This window comes from Vidua chalybeata, chromosome 2 (assembly GCF_026979565.1).
Source record: "Vidua chalybeata isolate OUT-0048 chromosome 2, bVidCha1 merged haplotype, whole genome shotgun sequence".
In the NCBI taxonomy this organism is placed as follows: domain Eukaryota; kingdom Metazoa; phylum Chordata; class Aves; order Passeriformes; family Viduidae; genus Vidua; species Vidua chalybeata.
In genome coordinates this window covers 85,049,252-85,073,939 of record NC_071531.1, presented here as the reverse complement: position 1 = coordinate 85,073,939, position 24,688 = coordinate 85,049,252, and the positions used below count along the sequence as shown (strand labels likewise).

Below are 24,688 nucleotides of genomic sequence, written 5' to 3'. Positions count from 1 at the left end.
TTACTGAGTTCAAACCTCAAATGGTTGGGACAGTGTAGGGTGGGGGGGCAGAATTGTCTTCCACATTTTTTGCCATTCAAACCTTCTACAAGACAGGATACAATAAAACCTTATTGATTTATTTATATCTTTCTTTATTCTTACATGGAAGATCGTGACTTTAATCAAAACTACAACAGTCAACCTGCCAGCTGATAGAAGCATCATAATAAGTTACACTGCATTCCTGATCTCCTGGCATAAACACACACAAAGGGAAAGTTTATTAAAAAGCCTGCCCTGCAGTGCAGAAGGTCCAAGCGCAGCAGCATTAGCAAGAGGTGCTGATGTGGAAGCAGAGGCCGTGGCTCTGTGGAAGAGGTGCTGGCATGGCACTGCTGGTCCAGATCAGCAAGAATACACCTGAGTAGAGACACCATTCGCACAGCAATCTACACATTGAGTAATCATTAATTTGTAACTATTTAAAAGCCTGGCTTTGAGAATAAATTGTCCCCAGACTTTGCAGAGGCAGTCCACACCAAGAACTGGAGATTTCTGCTGCCAGAATTGGTCAGTGCCAGATCTACCCTCTGAGGTGCAAGGTGCAGCACACTGCAGGATGCATCCATCCACCATCCATCCACCCAGGGATCCTCAGTCATGGGGAAGAAGAGCTTTTCTTGTTGCTGCTCATTGACCAGGTGTAACCTTTCCTTGGCTGCACCAACAGGGCACATCATCCCTGGCTTTTAAGGAACTGACTCCAGTGCTCAGGTGATCCTTCCCTCATCCTTAATGTGTTCCACTTTCCACCCCACTGCCTTGTGATGTAGTGTGCAACAGGCAAAGGAGTTGGACCTGCAGCCTGGTGAGGGGCACAGACAGAAGGGCTGGGAAATTCCAGGTTCCCTCCATCAACAGGAGAGACCACCAACTTCCTTTCCTGTTCCAAGGAAATGCTAGCAAAAAAATGGACTGTTGGTTTAGATGTCATGCCTTTCTAAGGACGTGCTGCAGTGTTAGTGTGCCCTTAGGGGAGGATTAGTCATGCCAACACCAGTACTCATGGACATAATTTCCATATAATACAGAACATCTTGAAAGGGATGTTGTAGTTTCATTTCTGAATGTCCTCGTTCTTTTCATTTGATATCTTGGATGTTACCACTGCTCCATGTACACATCACAAACAATTTGACAGTGCTGGGACTTACCACACAGATCATTCAGTTTCCAAATTAGTTTAGTTTTAAGCATTCCATGCAGTGTAAAACAACTGGGGAAGACATTTAGTCAGTACAAAAATACATTAATTTCTTTTAAGTGGAAGCTCTGTTAGCAGCTAGCACACAGAAGAAAATAATCTTATAAGGTCTTTGAGACACTTCAAGGTGTTGAAGTTAAAAAATGTGGTCCTACTTAAATATGCATTGTGGAGCACATCTGCATTGGTACCTTAATTTAGGCCCCCATTATTTACTTACACAGCAATGTTCCTCAGGTTTGTGTGTGCATATATATCCACATGTATGTATGTATGTATATATCTGTGTCTCTTTTTATCTATGTATGTATCTGCTCTGTCCCAATTCAACCTCAATGCACACCTCTTTTTCTCAAGGATAGTTTGGGGTTTTATTCTTTTCAACAGACATAGTAATAGAAGGGTATAAAGAATAAAATAATATTACTCATTATTTGACATAGGATATCTAGACCCTTTGAGGTAGAAGGTTTTACTTTAACCTTTAGCAGATAACAGTCTCCCTAAATGAGATGGGTTTTTTATTGTGACATCTCAGACTCCATAATGATGCAGATGCTCTCGAGCCTGACTCATCTCTGCACAGCACAGTGAGCTTCCTCTCATACTAACGAGTTAAGCAATAATCACTGCCTGCTCACAGGGAAGGCAGCACTGGCATTTTGTGATTATCTAAATGAAAGCAATAAGTGGTGTCAGAGATCCTGCCGTGTGGGAATTCAGATGAAACCATCATTTGCTTTCTTGTGTGTCAGTAATGAAGGTGCTGCAGCACTGGAGCCAAAGGCTGAGGTGGTGCTCTGAGGAGGTCCAGTATCCTAAATCACCCCCTGTGAGCTGCACTGGGTTTGGTGTTACCACTGTTTCACTCAGATGTTCCTGCAGGGAAGGCTGACCTAAATGTGTGCCAGGGAAAGAGCCGTGCTTGTTCCTTCTGCCTTCAGGAGAGGAGCTATTTGTGAGAGATTCACACAAATAACACCATGATAAACACTCTGTCTTGATTTTCCCTCTGGATAGAAACTATCCAGCAAAGCTAATTAGCTAAGTTTCTCATGCTGATGTGCTTACCGATATCATTATTAGGATCATGCTTACATTTGGTTTCCCAGTTCATTTAGGAAATATTTCAAGGCATCATTTGAACAAAGATGAGGAAAAAATATTAAGGCAAGGGTTTGGCAGGGGCAGACTTCGTTCTGTGTTGCTCTGAGGATAAAAATAATTGTGCTTATTTTTTTTGTATTGTCTGAACTTCAGGGGGATGGGGAAGGCACGGAGAAGAGCCCATCTGGAAATGTTACAAATAACAACTGGAAGACGGTGACACACTCCTATGGCATTCACTGCAGGTTTCTCAGGGAAGGTCTGGGGAGCAGGACATTGTGCAGAACAGCCATTTTTCCCATCAGAGGCAGGCAGTTTGTCCTAATTACAGAAAAGATACAGCCCTTCACAGGACCAAACAAAAGCATCCCTCGAGCAACAGCAGGAAATAACAAACTTAAAATGACAATTTAAGATGAGGTTTTATGTAAGGATATATTTGCATCACAGCTGCCCAGCAAAATTTGTTTGCACCTAAATGTCTCTGAGATCTCTGCTATCTACCTGATTAATTTAGATGTCCCTGGAGGGTGCACCAGGGTCCCCCAGTGTGGTTTTTGTCTTCTTCTTGCAGATTTTCCCTGCTGAGAGGCATCCTGCTTGTTTTGTGGTAATTCAGGGCTCACAGTTGTCACTACTTACACAGTCTCTGTTTCCAGCACTTTGTGCTCAGCTCAGGTGCACTGAAACCCTAACCCTTGTGAGGCTCTTGCAAACAGCACATGCTCTATTCTAGGAACCAGTTGTATCCTGTATGCCAGTTAATTTATTTGAAGGAACATTCTATGGATCAAGCTCAGGTTTCTTATCCCCCTTCTGCCTGAGTTTGGGAATTGTCCTCTGAAAGACTTCTCACGGGGCTTCCCAGCTGTCTCACCTGCTTGTGCACTATGCCAATGTTTCCCCAGGGCTGCCATGAGTGTACGGTCATCTCTGGAACATGGAGACCCCAAAGGAGCTTGGCTGGAGCCCATTGCTCCTGCCCTGAGCTCTGCTGGGCCGTGACATGTTGGGCTTCTTCCACACCCCACCCTGCCCCAAGCCTACCCAGGTCTGAACCCCCATGCTCTCAGCCCCCTGCCACCTGCTGCTGTAGCCAAAGCACAGCATTGCAAACCTTGTTTTGAAAATACCCCAAATCCAGATGTGCTGCATGTTTCCTTTTGCATGTGTGATTTTTTTTTTTGTAGGAATACAAAAGCAATGATTATCAACAAAATTAAATCACTGATGTTTTTCATTCAGATGGGACTCTAATCCCTTCTAAGGGCACCTAAGAGCCATTAACAGTAATTTTAAATGAAATAGACCCGTGCTGGGTCTAACCCGTTGCTGGGTCTAACTAATCAGTTCCTCAATTATACTGGCAGAAAGATGTATTCCAATTACCAAAGTACTTTCAAGTGAATTAAGACTCCTTTCTGTACTGGCTGTGGAGGTCACTCAATGTTCCCATGAATCCCTGCATGTTTACATTAAAAAAGCACACCATGATCTTTGGCAAAGGCACTTGCTCTAGGTTAGTTCAGCTTTTGAGTTTGTTGCCATAAATACAATAGAAAAGAAGCCAAGCATTGCAAAAGAAGCCAAGAATATATTTCAATACTTTGTTTCTGTATCAGCGATTAATCCAAATGACACGGGAAAAGTTTTACAAACATGAAATAAAATTTTAAAAGATGAAAGTGCAGATACCTTATTTACCATGTTTAATAAGCTGTGTTTGTGTTAGAAAAGCTAGTTTTGAAGGAATGCATCATGCCAAAGTAATGAGAAAATGTTCTGAACCAGGACCTGAACTGACTTTGCCACCTGCTCAGTTTACACCTATGCTGTTTCCTTGGATCACTGAAGTTTTTCCTCTTTAGGCAGAAGGCTGTGGCCAGCCTGGCTCATCTCAGCACACATTCTATACCAAAGCAATTCCACACATCACTTTCTCCATAGTCGACATTGAAGCCCAAAATACTAATTTTTCCAAACATGAGAATCATGCCCTGTAAAGTGCTTTAATGCAACCAAGTAATGAAATGTGTCTTCACCCTTTCTGGTAAGAAGCACAGATGTCTCACCCCTTGAGAGTTTGAAATTAGGTGTTAATGTGGTAATTCAACACAGTTGTGTTGATTCAACAGCAATATAAGTCTTTTTACATTTAAATGTTTAATGAAATGTCAAAATATAGCATATCAGACAGAACATAGGTTTCCCAGAAAAAAAAAAATCGTAGTTATTCCCTGATGTCAAGTAAAATGGGACACTGTGAAAATTAGTATGAGAACTATTTTAGAGCTTAGTCTAGACTCCAAAGTAGTGTGCATTCACTCACTCTTGCAGATCAGGACCTCTAAAGCTGAGAAGCCTTCATCCCCATGGAAAAGAGCAGAAAACGCTAACAGAAAACACAACTTTCTTTTTTTTTCAGATTTTTAACATAAAATCAGTAATGAACTGTCATTTTTTATGAACTATCAAAATGCAGATACTCTCTATTTCCTCTTGTGCCTACTCACAGTGCAGAGCTGGGCATCTGTGGCATTTCCAGCTCCTACCGCTCCTGCTTTCATGGCCCCCAATAGGAGCTGAGGGGAATCAAATCCCAAGTGCTGGTGCCAGAGGGAGCTGTGGCAGTGTTGATACAGGCACAGGCACAGCCCAGCTCGCCAGGCACAAAGAGCAGCAGGGCAGGGCAGCTGCCTCAGGGCATCTGTTCCTGCACTTCCCTGCTTCCCAAAAGCCCCCGTGGCACCCGGGAATGTTGCAGGGAGTGATGGTGACAACTTCCATTGCTATTGTTCCACACTACACCCCAGGGGTGATTCTCTACACTTAAAGTCAGGGCACTGAGCTTCAGCTCAGCTCTAACCCCTTGCTGCAGCCCCTCTACTTCTCAGGTTTTTCCAGCTGAACTAATACAGCCAGAAGGGGCTTTGCCAGCTCAACTGCATCCCTTGGTCCCAAGGGGAACCTTGCCTTATCCCTGGCCCCATCCTGCCTGGGACACCAGGATCGCAGCAAGGTGCAAGACAGTTTGGTGACTGCAGGCTGCAGGTCATGTTTTGATTCCTGAGAGTCCACATCTCTCAAATCCTCAAGCAGGTAGAGCTGTGAAATAAGGCTTCACCTCAGAGCAGTTGTTAGAAAGCATCAGAAGGGAAAGACACTTTTTCCATCTGGTCTGTGCTGCTTGGCTTCTCAACAGTCTCATTTTTACTTACAGCCACTGTATTGGTGTTTTGTTTCTGTCTGTCTCTGATGTGCCCCTGGGCACAGCTGTGGGCACAGTGCCCGCACAGAAGGAGGCTGGCTGGCAGGCAGGAGCCACAGCAGCCTGAGCGTGCCAGGGGCAGGAGCTGGCAGCTGGCAGCCATGGACACAGGAGCAGTATCCATCCTCCCTGGCCTCCTGCAGTTTTCTGCACTGACCAAGCACAAGCACAGTGAACAGGGAAAGAGTTTATCAGTTGGCTGGTTTGACCTTGTTTTAAGAAACACAGGTTTTTTTAGTCTGTATCATAACAAAGCCTGATTGCTTCAGGGATATTAAAGTCCCCCAAGTTTCTGGTGAGTTCCTGCAGTGAAAAGGCAAGGCGGGCCATCTCACAGCTCCCTTTGCCAGGGGCACAGCTGTAACTCCAGCCTGATGACTGTAAAAACTGAGGCAAAAAATTTTGGAGAGATTCTGGGGAGGGCATGCAAGGGAACTTGCAGAGGCCACTGTACTCCCTTGCTTCCCCCACCTGGCAGTGCTGTTGGAATGGACCCACGGAAGGCTCTCCCACAAGCCCATCCACCTGCTGAATTCCAGAGGCAAAGACATCATCAGTGAGATTCTGCCATGCCAGGGCTCTGCTTCTTGCTACCTAACATCCAAAGCTGTCATTTTCTTTTCCTCAAGAGCCACATCTTTGGAGACTTCTAAGTGTATGACAGACTATTGTCTGGTATTCACATGTCCACCTACGTAAAGCATCGTCAGGGCTGAAATGTTACTCTAAAATGCAGGTATGGATAGAAGTAGAACCAAAGTGTTATTACTTGGAAAAATGTAAGAGCTGAACCAGACCCCAAATTTAAAACAAATAAAAAACCAGTTTGCGTATAAAGGATTTTTATTTTGAAAAACATTTTTTCAAATTTTTGAAATACAGTGTAAAGTACAACATAGAATTATGTCTGCAAAGTCAGCTTATGCATGTCATGCTAGTTATTTACATGTAGATATATACAGAGTGCAGATAATTATTGAAACCACACTACAAAATAAACAGAGAGTTCAAAAAGATAATTTAGTAGGACTTTATTAAATAGATATAGTTATTGATTGTATATATATTCCTATTAAAATACCACATAGTATCTAAAGTAACCCCTATAAACTCTAATACCTCCAAAATTGCCATAAATATGATTGAAAATTAAAACTATCCATGTGACTTGTTCAGCTGTTCTGCCCTTTGCTCCAACAGAAACTCTTGCAGAGATTATGGTGCTATCTTTAGTGCCAGAGCTTTGATGACAATTGCCAATAAAACACTTGCAGAAAGCTCAGAGGCAAAACAGCTTTCAGCTGAGGCATCCAAGGGTTGGAGCACTGTGCTCCACACTTAAAACAACGAGAATAATATGATGGCTTCTTATTAAACACTGCCACACACAGGACAATTAAAGAACTGATATGATCCTCAGTGACTGAATTAGGATACCAAGCACCTTATTAAATCAAAACAAAGCAAACTCCCAAAGCCCATGCAAAATCTTAAACAAAAAGAAAAGAGACCTCCCAATGGGTACAGACACAGCCTGACTGACAGTGGACTTTAGCAGGAGCAGGAGCTGGATGGGCTGCAGCAGCAGCACCATCTTCAGGCCTCTGTGACCAGCCAGAGAGAGACCAAGGCTGTCTATGCTTTGATCTCTGGCCACTGAACGATTCAGCCAGGCCTCTCTGCTGAAAGAAAGGACAACGCCAAGCTGGATCATAGATTATCCCATTAGCAGAATATTCCATCTCCTTTCTAGGGGCTTCTGGCCAGCAATACCTCACTATAAATTGCCAAAGGTCTGTCTTTGACTTCACTAGAACTTTGAAAGCTTCCATCAGTGGAGAAGATCCATCCCAGTCTGGAGGATGTGCTCCCCAGCTGGGATTTCTCTTCTTGCTGCTCAAGCCAAAATTGCACAACCTTCCTCCTTAGGAAAAGAAATATTAAGAACAATGTGCTTTTTAGTTACATTATTTAATCTGATGCAATCTTATTAAGTAGAAAATAGGCCAGGGGAGAAAAGTAAATTAAAAAAAATTCCAATTACAGCCATTCAGTGCTTTTTTTTTGTTGTTGCAATTACTGCTCTGAACTGCAGAATTTTACAGCTTTTCCTCTCCTAACATGTCTTTACTAAAGGCATATTACAATTCAATCCAATTATAGGCAAAGAATAGAGATTAGCACCAGAAAATATATAAAAGGAAAATAAGTTACTATTACTCTCAAAGAATAGTGCTGGTCAGGAAATCTGTGCATTTTTTTTTCCAGAAATAATTGTACAATGAATATTATAGATTAGTTAGGGACATAAGTGATAATGATGTTTTAATTTAACAGTTTTATTACATATAAATCTAAATGCCAAGGCATGCCATGGCAAGGACATTTTAATACTGAACGCATAGGAATTACACACAAAAAAGTAATCTTTATCATCATTAATAAAAAGTGTGAATATAGAATATTAATATACTTTACATATTTATCATACAATATATCCTTCACACTATTAATTTGATTCATGTTGTGCTGCAACATGTATCAAAAGGTTTAACAAAGAAAAAACATGGCTAATTATATGCTGTGGGTACAGACATTAGTACAGACAAACAACAACAACAATGTATCATCTACCTTGAGTTCTACAGTGATATTTGGAACAAACCTGCTGCATCCTTTTAGGAAGGATAGTAATAATAATAATAGTAATTATTTTTAGAAGTGTTTAACTTTTGCTTGTAGAGTGAGTCTGATTTCCATGAAAAATAGTAAATCACTACTATGAGATAATTTAATTCAGATTGCCTAATTTTCTGATAAGGCATTATCAAAATATTATATCTCCACTTAAATGTTATATGGATTTCTGATTCTTTGCTATTGTCAGAAAAGATTTTCGGTCAGGCCTGAGAGTATCATCATTAGAGAAGCTTTGGTGCTGCCCCCTACCCCACTTCAGTCTCTGCACCCCTACTTACTCAGCTTTCTGGTTTACTGTTCAGCTTCTTGTAGAGATAAAGTCCCTCTTGAAAGGCAGGGAAGGGTTGGGGCACCCACAACCCAGCAGTGAGACCATACAGAAAGTGCTACTATGTGCTGCAGAGGAGAGTACAAGAAAAAACATAGAGTTCCAAAAATGAAAACCCCTACTCCTGGAGAGTGAGTGGCTAACTGTAAGTAAGAATGGGCATGACATTTTTCAGATGGAAATGTCATTTTAAAGCTAAATGACTTGAAAATTATTTATGGCTAGTTTGGAAGATGGGCCTGACAAAGCTGCAGAGCATTACAGAGGAAAATACAGATTTGTTTTGTGAGCAGCACATGAATGGAATCCAGTTTCTTATGAAGTTGTCTTCTCCAATCCTAAATTCGGTCTAATGTGAGATGAATGTGTGGGAACACATGAAACACCTCTCCTCCACAGGGATTCCTCCAGGTCTTTCTACAACCTTCCCCTCAGCCTTCACAGGCTCTACTTAATCTGTAACTGAACTTGGCAGTTCGTCAAAATTTTTAATGAACTTGGCATCTTTGACTTCTCTAGCTTGCACTCAGATCAGCTGCTTTCAAAACACAGTACTGGAGAATTGTGAGACACATACAAGGGATGTGAAATTACCTAAGCTTAGGGTTTTTTTTCCCACTTTTTTTTAAATCAGGCTAGAACAAAGCAAGTAAGAGCAAACATTTTTTACATTTTCTATTTCACAATTCCTCAAGAATTTCACAACAATTAAATTGCTCTTAAGAACTATGAGGAGTCATCAAAGGATGTTCAATACAGGTTTGCTACTGACCCCATGCAAGAGACAGAAGCTGGGATTTTTTCCCTCTGATCACTGCATTTTTCTGCCTGTGTGAGATGTGCTGGGCTCCCAGCCTCTGCTCAAAGTTCTGCTTCCCTTTCTGCTCCTTTTGGCCGGCAGCAGCACTTCTCCTGGGAAGGTCACCAGAGACAAACCTTTTGGCAGCCTACAGTTTACTGATTGTAAAATACACAACCAAAACCATGCTGGTCTTCTCAGGGCAATGGCAGTCTTAGGCATAGGTTAGACTAAGCAAACTTGGCGTGCCTTAAAATAAAGATTCAACTAGCTGAGGAAAGACCTTCACTTCCTTTCACATCTGCTCTGGGCAAATTAGATGAGCACACACTTGTCTGCCTTCACTACCAGTGCCATTTGGAACAACCCTTCATCACAATGCACTGGGCACAGTCTGGATTTAAGATGAAGTGAAACATGTTTTAGGATTAATAAAACAGTTTAGGGTGAAGAAAGAACCCAGGGCACTCAGTCACTAATGCACAGGGTCTGTCGTCAACTGCCTGCAGCCAGTCTTGCTCAGACTCCCCCTATGAAAAAAACATTTTTGGAAGGATGTTCTTCGAGCCTCTTTCTTTCTCTGATCATCACTCAATACTTGAATTAGAAGATCCTGCAGGGCTCTGCCACCAGCCTGAAATCCAGCAATTGCTCTGAAGAATTCATACCCTACATATAAGTAAATAGAGTTCTGATGTGCTTCTTGTGTTGGCAATGAATCTTACTTTTCAATTTAAACAAGAGAAAGGCCATGGAAAGAAAAAAGCAGCAGGTAAAAAAGTACTGATGTTTTTAGCCCTAACAGCAGCTCTTCCTTAAACTTTCTTCAAACAGGGCACAACTTGGAGATCAACAGATGGTTTGTATGTTGATTTCTGCAACTGAAGAAAAAACTGAGCTTTGACAGATCTATGAAACTAAGCCTAGATAGTTCTGTGAACCAGTGAATTCTTTTGGAAGCACTGGTGTTGAAGAAATACTAAGATGGAGGTTAAATGTCACTGTTTTCAATCAGGAATGGTAAGTAGCTAAGCAAGCAGTGCATGTTTTCCCTTAAAGTATACAAGAAAACTGCTCAGATTCAGAAAGCCACTTAATGGTTTCTGGGGTTTTCTTTGACTTGGTTTTATTTTTTTTTTTTGTTTGTTTGTTTGTTTTTGTTTTGTTTTCAGTCCTATCAGGAGCAATCAATAGATCTTTACATCACCTTTAAAAAGTAAGGACTTTTTATTCTGTGGAAAGAGAGAATATTTGTCAAATATTTTAGCAGAAGTCAGGAGAAATAACACTAACTTCTTTAATTGCTACATGGAGCTTTTAGCATTCATAGCTTATAAAACGGGCTAGTTCACAGGTCATTTGTCTTACTTGCAATGGAAAAAGAATGAGTTACAATTTATCTCAGGTTTCAAAACATACTGCTGTTTTTCACTGCTCACTTCACATGACTACCAATCAGTCCAGATTCAGCATCTCCTTGTTTTCTACAGATGTTCTGGGACACAGAGAGAGTATCTTCCAGATGATGATTATCACAGAAATAAAAGTTGTTAATATTATCTATGCTGATACAGAAAGTAGGAAAGAAATCTACTAAGTATTTGAATGAAACATTCATTAAACATATCACATTTTGAATGAGCACTCACTGCACAGACAGTGTATAAACTGGTATTATCAACTGTATAAATTCTATACCATATTGTAGCTCAATGACTAACAGAAGTCCCAACTTCTGATTTATGGTAAAGTCATTTCTTATTTGAAATGATTAGGATCAATTTTAGAATCAAGTTTTCTAAGGGAGAATTCAGATCACAATAGAAGCAGTACTTACATTATGAAAAAGTCCACGATTTTCCATATTAAAAATCATAGATTAAAAGAAATGTCAGAGTGCATTGCCTCTAAATTTCACATTTCTGTGAGCAACATCCTTGGACCTGAAAGTCTGCAGCTAAATAGCAATTTTTTTTTTAATTTTATTGCTCTAGTGTTCCTTACCCATAAAAGAAGAACAGAACAACCTTTTGCAAACAATGGAAGTTATTCAAACAGAGTACCGTCCTCAGCACAGAAACTGTTAACTGTTTCATCACATTCTGTTCCATTGGCAGGGAGCTTTGTAACCTGCAGCTGCAGCATCTGAAGGAAATATACCACTCAGCTAAGGGGCTGATCCCATATCTGTGTCAGATAAAAATCATAGTGCTTATTATTTGTTACCATGGATACCATGAAGATATTGCTGTCCACTAAAGATTACTAGAGGAAGACAACATAATTCTCAGGAACTAGTCCTGTTTTGCCTTCATAAGTTGCCTTTAACCAGCCTGGTTCCACTGATGGATACACTGCAAAAAAACCATACAATTTTTAACACTGTTAAGAAAAAACATACCATTTTTAACACTGTTAAAAACCCCATACATACCACATACATTTATTTAGATGGCATTTATTCAAGAGCAACTGAAAAATCAGGGCAAAATCTGACAGCTAAAAAGGGAATTATGCCCCCATTTTGTGATACGGTTCAGTTTTTTATAGGTTCTTTTTTAATACATAAGGCAATGTAAAACGAATCTTACCATTAGAAAATATTGCCCCCTGTGGGAAAGACAGCTCATGACTATGCTCAGCCTTACAGGAATACATGGCTTTTGCTTGTCTGAAAGAAAAAATACAGGCTTGCAATAAATGAGATGACAAGGAAAAAGGTATAAAGGAAATTAAAACCTGGGAACTACAGGAATAAGCATATGTACAAATGCTATATGATAATGACTGCAGTTCAGAGGAGTAGAATTATAGTAGCTAATAACTTCAAGCTTAGTGGAGTTAACAAGCATGTTATTGCAGAAAAGAGACTGACATCCCACTTAGATATTTAAACAGGAATATAATTTGGAACTTTTAAAATGAAGTTGCCATTCAAATAAGTACTGAAATGAGCATACTTTTTGAAGCAAGCCATGGACTGCCTGGAGACAAATTCAAAAGTGATCATCAAGTTATTAAAGGTCTAAAAACTTGACCTGCGAGAAACTATTGTTAATAGGACTACAGAGGAAAATAATATTTAGAAAGTAAACTTGAGACAAAAAGGAGTCATGATTCTGTCCCAGAGAAGGTGGACAGAGAAAGCCACCTTGTAGGGTCTGGCACTATGATTCTGCAAAGTACAAAATGAACGTTTGAACATGAAGATGGAAATTAGGAGCTCTCTTTAGATTCCTGCACTTCATCTAAGACCTTGACTTTAACTTACACACTCAGAAAAATTTTACATGAGCCACCAATTTTTCTGGATTCCTTTAGACCCACACTACACTAAGTGAAGATGAACTTGTTGATTATTTCACCTTTGTGTGATATAATGGGGAATTGCCAGCTGATGTTTCCTTCTAGCCAGGATTTATCTCAATGACCCAAAATGTGACCTGTGGCAAAGCTTAAAATTTTCTGCATACTTTTTGAGAGTGTGTATATGCAAGTGGCATGTAATCTATCATGTTTTTCTCAGAAAATAGTGAGATAAAAGAGTTACATGATAGATTAATTAACAGTGCCACATCATAAGCATTATCATCATTCATTTGAACCTTTAAAAGTGTATGAGAGTGGATGGACATATTCTGAAGTTTTTATGTGAGAGCTTTCCAGAGATGATTTGTCCCTCTGAATAAAAAGCTTTGCTGTTGGTTCTCTGACTTGACTGGACTAAATGGCATGTTTTGCCTTCATCTTAAGAGAACTAATGGCTCTTCAAGGGTTACATTCTCAGGATGAGATTTTCAGAGGAGATCAGGAATTTTGAGTTGTACAATATCCAAGGGGCAGTTTATTTTCAGGGCCCTGGAAACATTTCTGATTTTTAGTACTGTCATCCTGGTTACATCCCATCAGTTAACTAAAAGAAGATGAGCACTGGATCCCTGTTTGTTCACTTTGCTTAAATGTTAGCTTGCTCTCTGGCTGGTGTAGACTACTCTGAGTAGAGTTTTCCCAAAATAACTCCTTGGTGCCTCTTGTTGTGAAGAGTTTGCCATCTACACTTAACAAGACAGGTGTCTTGATTCATTACTCTATATAGTCTGTACAAGTTTACACATAATAACCTACATAATGTATATACAAAGGGAGCTTAGATAACTTTACCGAAGGTTACACATAACTAAAATTATTTAATCTTTTTTTTTCCTCAAAGCCTTCAGAGAGCACTACAGATGTTCTAATTATGCTGACCCAAATCTGTAACACTATGACAAAACAGCGTGTTGGGATGGGTTGACCCTGGCATGACCCCTTGTTATGCAAACCCAATACACCTGTGTGGCACAATAATGGATTTTACACATATAAAACAGCAGAGTAACTGTTAAAGATTGCTGTAGTTGTAATGAACACAAAGTAGTAGGTAATGAATTTACTAAATCACAGGGATTATTTCAAATCTGGGTAGTTTGACTATCAAGCCAGGTGCCCATCTTAATGGGAGTAATATTGTATAATTAACAGTGTTACCTGAATAATATTGTGACAAAAGAGATTTAAGGCAATATTTAAATGTGAGGCAGAATTTCTGAAGTCATTCTTGAAATATGATGTCCTTTTTATTCCTCTTAGAAAAAGTTAAGAAATTAATGCTATTTTCTCCTCTATTCTCTAATGTCTAATAAGCTATTTTGTTTTCAACCTCCAATTTAATCTGATCCAACTATGTTTACCTTAAAAATAAAAAAAGACAAGACAACATAGACTCTGTCTTAGAATTATACAATCACAGAATTTCTAAGGTTGGAAAAAACCTCTAAAACCATCTCCTATGGAAAGAGAAAGGTTGTCAGCACTTGACATTTACACAAACAGAGAAACACAAGAAGTCTGTTTCTCAAAAGCTAATGAATGATAGTATTCTTCACACTAACCTGCTCCTGAGGCAGAGCAATTACAACCCAAAGTTATCTACAAATCATCTGTGATGGTATAATGAGTGACAGATTTAAAATATTTACTCATAATTCTGGAGCAATTTTCAAGCACCTGGTTATTGCCTCCACACTTGATTGGATTATTTAGGTTCTCATATTTGTTATTACTCATTTCAACCCTATCCATCTGGAGGCAATGCTCATGAAATGAGCTTTCAGGTTCTTGGGCATTTTGTTTGTGATTACAAATATAAACATTGTTACTGATGGTGTTAATGTTGTGCTCCCTAGAAACAGGGCTGTTAAAAAAGCACGTGGTAATATCACCATCATCAGTTCTTTTAAGATTATGCTAATAACCTTAGAGGAGTGTGATTCATGTTGTTTAGGGCAGAGGGAAAAAAAAGCAACTTCAGAAAATGTTAACCACATTTCCTAGAAGTTCTTTTGTTCCATGACCTTATTGGGTAGATTCCAGATGAGAAAAATGCATTTTCCATTTCCTTACTTCCTATTATAGTTGTTTTGAGCCCATAATGATAAATATACTAGCAGTCACATCAGTAGACATCAGATCATAAATTCTTTTGCTTGACTACCCACAGTCAACAATACCTGAGGCTCTAATAATAATAGTAATAATAATTATTTTGAAAGATAAACAAGATTTAAAACTATGCCCCTGCCCTAATGACCTTTCAGTCTAGCAAGACAAAACTAGAAGAGGAATGAACAAGAAAAAGCATATGAATCTCTCTCAGATGAGTCACCAGTTAACATTATCCTACGGGAAGAAGAAAGGTTTATAAAGCCCTGGAGATGGAAGATTCAAAACCAAGCCTGAGTAAAACACACTGGTCTGGTCTGAGTAAGGCATTCCAGGTGGTTTAGGATGAAAAATATAGCATGAAAAAAAAAAAAAAAAAAAAAAGAAGAATGACTGGAAGAGAATATTTAATCATATGGGTTGGGAAGGGAGTATGAGTCTAGAGGGTTTCAAAACACCAGTCTGCTCCTATTGAAATCCCAGCCTGGCACCTAGAGATCCTCCTGAAAGGTTGAGCCTTTTGCTGTCACCTACTCCTTCCCATTTTTCTAATGAAAATTCTTCTTCTAATGCAGTTTCTCACTACAGGAGACTTGACTTCCTGTGTACTTCTAAATCAAAGTCAAGAATAAGTAGAGTCAGGGATTATGTGTTGCATTTCTGTACAGAAGCTGAAATAAACAGACCTCAGGCCTGACTGACTTACCTGACTTACCTGACTAACTGCAGCATTTGTGAAAATAGTAAGGAAGCTCCTTCACCGCTTTCAAGTGCATACTAAATTAGCGACAGAGACTGATTTCAGTGTACACAGTGGCTTAATACCATAGTGAGGGAGACTGATGAGTAATAAACTTCAAATCAGGAAATAGGAAGACAGAAGTCAAAGTAACTGTAACTGGAAAAAGAGAGCACAGGCTGGACAGAGCATCAAATTTTGGTCTTTCTTGTCCAATCCTAACATATGTACTGTGGTCTCTTCTTGTCTTCCTGACTAGAAAAACCCTTTAGTGTTACAGAAGCATATACTCATGTATGCAAGGAGAGAAAACAGGTCAAATAGTTCATTAAAAAAGAGGACACACAACTCATTATAGACCTGTTGCATCATACAAAATCAGAAAGCAGGGTTGCAAACACTGCAGATAAGAAGGAACTAAGTAGGACCAGACCACTGTGGCAGTAAAATATCAAATGCAGAATTACCTGCTGGAATACAGAAAACAACATGAGACTGCAAAACCATACAGGTACTTTTGATCTGCCATCTGTGCAAAAGACCACATCAGGCAACAGGTGCTTCAAGCAGGGATGAAGTTACTTACATTCTATAATGCATAGGTAAGCAGTAGCTTAACATTTATCTTAACAGGGTAAATTACCTAGGCATAGAGTCCAACACTGTCTTGACTTGAGTATTTCTGGTATCAAACCAGGCAGTTTAAAAATAGTTTCTCTAACTTGTACTTGACCCTGCATATATTCATTGGTTAGCAGAGTTATGAACACAGGAGGCCTTTCTACTAAATGATCAGTTGTAATTACCATGATTTCTACATACTTCAGAGTCAAAAAAAAACCCCAAAAAATCCCAGCAAAGGCTATTGTGTAGTTTTAAATCAGCCTTCATGTTCATAAAATGCAGCTAAATAATAGCTGGCTCTGAATTGTAAAATCATACTCAGACTTAAGCAGCACTGTAAGAACAGCTGAGCTACTTCTGATTTCTTCCACATTCTGCCTGCTAACCTCTCATTTTCCATTCTCCTTGCTCTTCTGTTACTCTTCTGCCTTCTTACGAAGGCTGAAGTAGAGGACCTATTCAGCCTTTCAGTGTTTTCGGCTTTGTTATCCCCTCTCCACATCCATTACCAAACTGCTACTTTTTCCTTTGTCAGATTTTTGCTTCTTACATGCTTTTTATATACAGATACAGGTGGCACAGGCTCTGAAGGAACAACAGGGGAGAGTTTGAAAGAAGGAAGTAATACAAAATAAGAAAAGGAACAGTGTTGAAGACGAAATGATGCAGGACTGGTGAAGCAGTCATTGCTTTCAACTTAGGACACTGGCTTAAGAACATTTCAGACCCTTCATTTATACTTTTCTTCCTTAAATTATTGCCCTGATCTTTTCACATCCCTTTCCTCCCCTGCCACCCTCCTTTTTGTTCATCTTACAGTTCATGGTACTACACAAAACAAAAGCCTTGATTCCTGAAAGCTGCTTCTCTCACAAAATCAGTAGGCCTTTGCAGGAGAGCTTTTTCTTTCCCTCCCCTGCTACATCTGCCAGAGAGGACAGACACATTCCATGGCCACACATTTCAGGATGTTGGCATCTTCCTTTACATCTGTACTACTTTAGGCTACTACTTCTGGATTCATGGATTGACATATTTTTTTCATTGCTCAACAGTTCTGGTAAGTTGTGGGTTTATCAGTGAGTAAATCTCTGTTCTGCCTCAAAGAATTTGAAAAGCTGGGACACTGAGAAGAGATACATTTATTTACTCATCTGCTTTGTCTATTAATTGTAAGGGGAGTATTACTGTACAGAAGATACTGCTTCCTAGACAAACACTTACTGGAACATTCTAATTTCATTTAATATAAAAATTAATCAAATTCATGAAATAAATTTAAACAATTGTGAAGACAATGCCAATACTTTCTGCTGCACACTATCAAGAAGAAAGGTCAGCAGTTTCTCCAGACAGACACTGGGCCATGGAAGGTGTGATGGTAAAGACAGAAATCCTGATCAAGTTAATCTTGAACTTTCTAAAGTAGATGTTATTCCAGATCTGCCTATATGAGCAAATTACCATAAACCAGCAGGTTTGCTACTCTGCTGAAGCCATTCCATACAAACAGCTGTATGGAGAAAGTACAACACCCTCATCCCAATTTAAATACTGGTAATTTTCTCTTGTATCTGTGTCTTTAAGCAGGCAGCTGACCTGAGCTTCTCTCACAATTCCCTCAGGTGAGAGAATAACCAGACTGGCTGCTATTCTCTGTGAAATTTAGCTTTCTTTTGAAGAAAGGATGAGCTTAGTAAACCAAAACATTTCACATGCCACATGATGCTGTCCAAAAGAACAAAGCTCCAACTCTTCTCTTTCAATCTCTGAAGCCAGCAAAACAGAAAGAATTTTACAGAATGTTAAACAGTTTGTAGCACTTACCGTCCTGAAGAAACTTGTTTAAGTGAACCAGCACTTTCGAACAACTGTGCTCTTGCAGCCACTCTGAAAATAAATGCAAAGCCTTGCTTTATACTACACACACTAGTTTCACTTCTAATCATCTAAACACATGGACACATTTGAATTTTTTTTTAAATTATTCACTTTCATCCCTATTCACCACACTTTTTAAGGGTGTAACCTAACTGGGGCAACAGACTTCCACATGCTCCAGTGCCATGCTGAGTTACCCATGGAAACCTCAATATCTTGTGTTTGAAACTATATTCATGGATGTCCAATAGATATATTGGAAATGCTTTTACTGAAAGTCTATCACTATCATGCTGGAACTCTGAGCTGTGCAGAATTCTCTGTTTAAGTAAGACACAGGAGTCTGTGAATGACTACAGTGATCCCCTCCAGATACAAAGTGGAGAGGCTGAATGATATCCTGCAGTATTTGAAAAACTTCTTGATGCTCTGTAGATCTGGAAATACTTTTTCATGGGGACAGAGATATTCTGGGTCAAAGTCAGATCAGGAGAGATCTTCTGACTTTTCAGTCTTCTGAAAGCACTGAGAAACATTATTAACCCAAATCTCAATAGGCTAAATCACAATCTTTATCACTTAGAACTATCTTCCTTTCAGCATTTAAGAAATAAAACTAAACAAAAACCAAACCAAACCACACCCCAGCTGTTAAAAATCAACTATTTATCATGCAGCAACTGAAGACACTTCAGAGCTGAAGGTTGGTTTTGTTTTCTTTTTCCTTCCTCCAATTTTAGAATTCCACAAATAAAATCTGATGTTTTTTTTCTGAAATAACCACATAGACAGTAAACAGCATTTCTGCTCCTTGAAATATTAAATTCCAGAAGAACCAGAGATAGTTATACTAATCCTTTTCCTAGGAAACATTTCTACCTTGTCTCCAGTCTAATAAAGTCAATGGTAGCCTTTCAATGGACTTAAACAGACTTTGTGCCATCTCCTTTGTTTACAATTTTACCAAAACTAGACAAATAATTAACAAATACAGAAATATTAAAATCAAGTATTCATGCATACTTTTTCAATTACTTATGAACGTTTCTGGAATCACTTTACAGTAGGCAATATTGTAACAACACAAATCTCCAAAGGGCCTTAATGACTTACACAGATCCTGGTCTTTGATAGCCATTACTTGATGCAGTATCTAATCTTAATCTCCTGCACATTTTGGGAGGCAAATCAGGGTTTGGTGGAGCCTTTAGTGTATCTTTGGTATCTGTAGAAGATAAGCTCTGTATAGATCCACTGCAGCTTTTGTTACCTAAAGAAAACATCAAATTATAGGGAACATTAAAGCTGATTTCAAGTTGTTACAAAATATGTATAACTGTGCTAAGCAAAGGTTGTGCTGTTGTTGAGGCTTTTTTTTTTTTTTTTAGGAGTCAAAACAGGTAGACAAACTACTTATTAAGAACGAGAAAAAACTATCTTTCAGGCAAAAAGCCAGGAGAAAAGAATCAACCGAAAGAATGAGGAAATGACACTAAAATTGAGAAGGCTAAAAAATTATATTGCAATTACATGGCTAGACAGTACAATCACTAAAAAGTGACAATGTAAGCATTATAAAGCAGCACTTTGCATAAAATTGAAAAAAATCACTGGGAAATGGTTCTCAGGAAGTCAACTGATCAAAGCAGTGTGAAGTCAGACCACAATAATTTGTATGAATTAACATTTTGATATCCACAAAAGCTTCATGAAGTTAAAAAAAATATACTTAGGAATAAATGACCATGATTTGCCTTAAACAATTGCCACTGTAAAGCAAATCTATATGTGTACAGACTGTATAGCACATAAAAGAAGTCTTTTAATGAATATAAGCTATGTCTACATGTGTCCTTCCAGGTGATTTATCAGTGGGCCATCCATATCCATGGATTCTCTGCAAGAAGAAAACTGCATCTGCTTCTCTCCCTGTGCCAAAGACCAACCAATGCTTAATAATGCTTTAAAAACTGTCAAAATACAGAGATCCCAAATATACAAGCACAATACCTCTATTACTAGTATTTCTAATCTATAGTATTATTCTGAATCAAATTATAGATGAATTGTAGGAAGATAGAGAGTGATCTAAATTTGAGAAACTTTTTTTTTAAGCTGTGTGAACTATGCAGGTTATAAGCAGTGGAAATATGTCAGAAGCAGTTTCAAAACTGAAACAACATACCACAAAAATTAAAAACAAGCAAACAAACTTTACTAATGAGTATCATTAGCTTTCAGACACAGCTCTTGTTTTTTGATGCATAAGTTAATACTGATGTGATAAAAGACCTTGGAAATTACCTTCAGCTGATGGAAGTGATCTAAGGGAAGATGCTGAAGACCTTTTCAGCCCAGACAGACTGTAGGAACTCTTTTTGGTCAGATCTGTTGGTGGAGAGGCATTTTCTGGTCCAGTGACAGAAGCTACACTTTGGCAGTCTGATTCCACATCTGTTTTGGTTGCATCCTCCTTTGATGAGGATTCTGGACTTGTAGTCCACAGGCCTGAACTTTTCTGGCCATTAGAAGAAGCAGGAGAGGCAATCCATGGAATCCCTCCTGATTTCTCCCTTGGCTGTGAGGGCGTGCACTTGGTGGTGCTGTTCTGCTCGGAGGAGTGAGAAGACAGAGATTCGATGCTGCCCATGGGAGTGCTGTCGGGGCTACTGCTGTACGAGTCACCTAGGGAGGAGGCAGGGGAAGGGAGAGAGAGTGAAAAACATAATCTGGATTTTCTAATCATGTGCAGTTCTTTCAAGCCACTTTCAGCTCTTTTCTACCTTACTTGTTATCAATTTCATTAATCTGTGGTTTCCTGAAGAAAGAAGACAACTCTTTTTTTTATTTACAACTTGAAGACTCATGTTGCCTGTTTACAAAGCATTAGTCCCTTGAAAGTTGTAAGACTGCTGATGCATTTTTTGCCAGATGCATTTTCTATAATTTTTTATCATTCCCTACCATATGAAACCTGTATCTCTTTTCTCACCCCAAACAGATTTCCTTTATTTCCTGCAATATAATTGTGTCCATGCTTCATTTAAATGATGACTTAAAACCATCTAGTACTCTGAAAATGTTATTGCCAGAAGTCTTGGCTCCCTCTTACCTGCCACACCTAGAGATATTTGGTAAGAAGAGTACCTCTGTTTCTACCTCAGCATTTAAGGGCACAAGTGAGATACTAAACTGAAACAAACTAAACAAGTTTATTTACAGAAGTGCTGAGTTTCAGTTAATAAGCAAAACACAAATGAAGAGCTGTTGGATCAGACCTAGTGGTAATCAAACTGCCTCCAAACATAGCATCATAGAAGTCATACAATCATTTGGGTTGCAAAAGACCCCCAAGATCATCGAATCCAACCTTTGACTGAACACCGCCATATCAAATGAAGCACAGCACTAATGTCACATAATTTCTTGAATACTTTCAGGGATGGTGATTACACCACTTCCCTGGTAAGTCTGTTTCAATGCTTGACAAGCCTTTCAGTGAAGAAATTCTTCCTATGTCCAGCATGAAGCTCCCCTGGCATAGCCTGAAGAAGCTTGCATACACTCTGCGAAATACTTGCACAGAAATGTCCCTTTTTTATACTGGTATGCATTCATTGAAGTTACACAGTGAAAAACAACTGAAACTTGCCCAGTTTGTCCTCTGGTGAGTGTAACTGACTGGTCCTTTGTAACTTTGTACTTGGGACCCCATATCATTCACACTGGCAACCCATGTGCAGGGAGCTATTGTTATTTAGTATTTAAACTCTCCCTGGCAGGAAACAAGTAATATTACAGACTTCAGAATTATTACATATCCTCAAGAACTGATGCACTTTAACTGTAGATTTATTTACTGAACCAGACTCATCTTTTTGAGGAACCAAGGGACACAGAAATTCTTTAGGAAATCTGTTGCAGTAGCGGAATTGTTAACAACTTAAGCTTTTATAAAATTTCAACACTCCTTACAGGACAAGCCAGTAAGTAAAAAAGTAATGACCCAAATGGATAAGAATGAATGAAGTAAACCTTTTTAATTACATCTATATAAAATTAAGTAAGCATTCTAAGCAAGCAATTAATTATAGATATAACTCCCTGCTGATAAACAGTAAGCCATATGATGAGTATACTGCTTCTCCCAGGAATATTAATTTGTTTCCATTCCAGAAAATGTAAGAAAGTTTCAGTGGTTTTGGCAGCTGAGGCAGTGGCTGACTTTGAAGCAATGACCACAGTTTCATGCATGTGAAAAAAGCCAAGTGATGGTTTTGATCTCCTGTCCTTTACTGAATAACATTTGTTATAGGAGAATATAATGTTTAAATGATGTTGAACACTGTATACAACGCAAGACTTGCCTATAACCAAACATCCTTCCTCATCAGAGAAGTGATGAATGTAGTCAGTCAACAGTGCTGCTGTGACTCATAGAGGTTAAAAAGCTGATGCTTATGATCATTCGAATACAGTATCTATAGGATAATATTCAGGCAAAGTTAAGAGATGATAAAAAGCAAGATAACCAGTATGCAATGACAAACTTACTGTCAGGATCTGCTAGACATGGTGTGTACCTTCCTTTGGGTTTACGTGAGCCTGTGGAGAGACAAATTGCTCTTGTTCTTCTTGAACTCGATCGAGACTGAGGCTGGGGAAGAGGAATATTGGGGTCTGGTGCAGTGTGAAATATCTGCATGATTAAAAAAAAGGGGAAAAATGACATTACACAACAGAGGTACTCTTGCACTTTCACTATTAATCCACTTGTTTTCCTCCCCACAGTGCTTGAAATTAACACTACCATAGCCTCATACATTACAAAAGAGTAAAGCTACAGAATATAAGCTTTGCTTTGATCTCATTTTACAACTCAAGAACCACAATACTGAGCTGTACTTAATATCTGTATTAATTTGTTGAAATAGATTTATTTTCTAGCTCTTGTTAAGAAGAGCTTAACAGTTGAAATTGTAAAACAAAATAGGTGCCTACTAATGACTCTTCTCCAAGAAGTAATATACTTTTTAAAATATTATGACAAAGTGATTTTTGCCTCTGTGTTCCAGAGAAAGTTTTTATGTATCACACAAAGTTTTATGTCACGGTCATAACTTACTACAATCAAATTTGGATTTCAGAAAGCTTTATTTGACCAAACAAATCAAGTTTAATGAGGAACAACAACTTTACATTTCAGGCATCTCCTGGTTCTTATCTTTTACATGCCACTGCTACCAATGGTCAATTTTGCAATTCATTGCTGCAGAAAAAACTTAGTTTTTTACCATGCTATGCCAGAAGGCATCTCTGAAAGGATTTCTGGGCCCTCTAACTATAGGGCATTCCCAAAAGGAGATGAAGCAAGCCATGAAAAGACACCTTTGTGCCATTCATAAAAGTGGAAAAAACCATATGCACTTCCACAGTAGGAAATAATTTGGTGGACATCTTGAGATTCTCTCGGAGTACATCAAAACTGTATTAAGCACTAGTGAGTAGCACATCAATATAAAAACATATCTGTCGACAGAGAAATAGAGCAGGAGTGACTTTGGTTGTGCAGAGTCTTTGTGCTGAATGAGCTCTGATTTTCTGGAGAAGAAATTCAGTGTTGGAAAAATGCAATATATATGTTCTGCAATCAGAGCCAAGAAGGCTATCAGGTTCATAGCCATTTCGAGGAGTCCCTATGAAATATAACTGATGATACCAAGCTGTACTGTCAGCACCTACTGATCAACCAGTGCAGGGGATCTTGGCATCGACTGGGAACTGTCCCTTAGCTGAGTAGTATTTTATGAAAGAAACTCAGACTTTTTTCACTGAGTTTTGTCAGTCATCAGAGGAGATAACATAGCTCAGCTAAGATCCCCAGAATAAAAACGCTTTTGAGTACTTAGTAAAGGAGGTCTTGACTGAATTCTGAATTCTTGGCTGAATTCTGAAATCAAACAGTTTAAAATTAAAACAAAAAATCTGGGGAGGCCTTTCAGTGAAGCTGATATCAGCAGTGGTAGTGACTGAAAGTAAGCGTGTAAGATTTCCTCCTTAAGTCCTTCTCAACCCTTCTAGTGACTAATCTCCACTATGCAGCTGACATGTCCCCTAAGGACAGCAGTGGCCAGAAACACTCTGACCTGATGCACTCAGAGGAGAATCTGTGCATTCACCTAGAGTGAATCTTCATACAATGGTAACAAGAAAGAGCTGGAGCAGCCAGGACAGAAGCTATGACCTTCTCTTTCTGTTTCTAGTTTCAGGAAGCAATCTTCAGAAAGCAACTGAAGATTCAAAGCAATGCCTTCAAAGCATGGAAAATTATGTCTTGGATTTGTACCTTGCACAGCCATGAAAGACTTGCTAGGAACACAGATACATAGCATGGAGTGGGAAGAAGCTATTACTTCTATTAATGACCTTCTGCACATTTTGGACTCTTTATTCTTAAGGACTTAATCATGGTAATGAAAATGAGATCTTAGTTCCAATTCATAACAAAACAGATA

General features: G+C 38.9%; 1 protein-coding gene across 2 annotated transcripts in view; it reads right to left on the bottom strand.

The window, feature by feature from the left end:
- Nucleotides 1-6,446: 6,446 nt before the first annotated feature.
- The window catches only part of ARHGAP42 (Rho GTPase activating protein 42), a 142,308-nt gene continuing 124,066 nt past the window's right edge, over nt 6,447-24,688 (bottom strand). The window contains exons 19-25 of one of the 2 annotated variants that reach the window (XM_053935228.1): nt 22,728-22,872; nt 20,478-20,858; nt 19,287-19,443; nt 18,120-18,182; nt 12,040-12,119; nt 11,675-11,802; nt 6,447-11,593 (exon numbers count right to left, since the gene is read on the bottom strand). In XM_053935228.1, coding sequence (XP_053791203.1) covers nt 11,714-11,802; nt 12,040-12,119; nt 18,120-18,182; nt 19,287-19,443; nt 20,478-20,858; nt 22,728-22,872 — 915 coding nt within the window. In that variant the 3' untranslated portion in view covers nt 6,447-11,593; nt 11,675-11,713. Of the gene's footprint in view, nt 11,803-12,039; nt 12,120-18,119; nt 18,183-19,286; nt 19,444-20,477; nt 20,859-22,727; nt 22,873-24,688 lie in introns of both variants that reach the window. The other variant, XM_053935227.1, reaches the window with a different exon arrangement.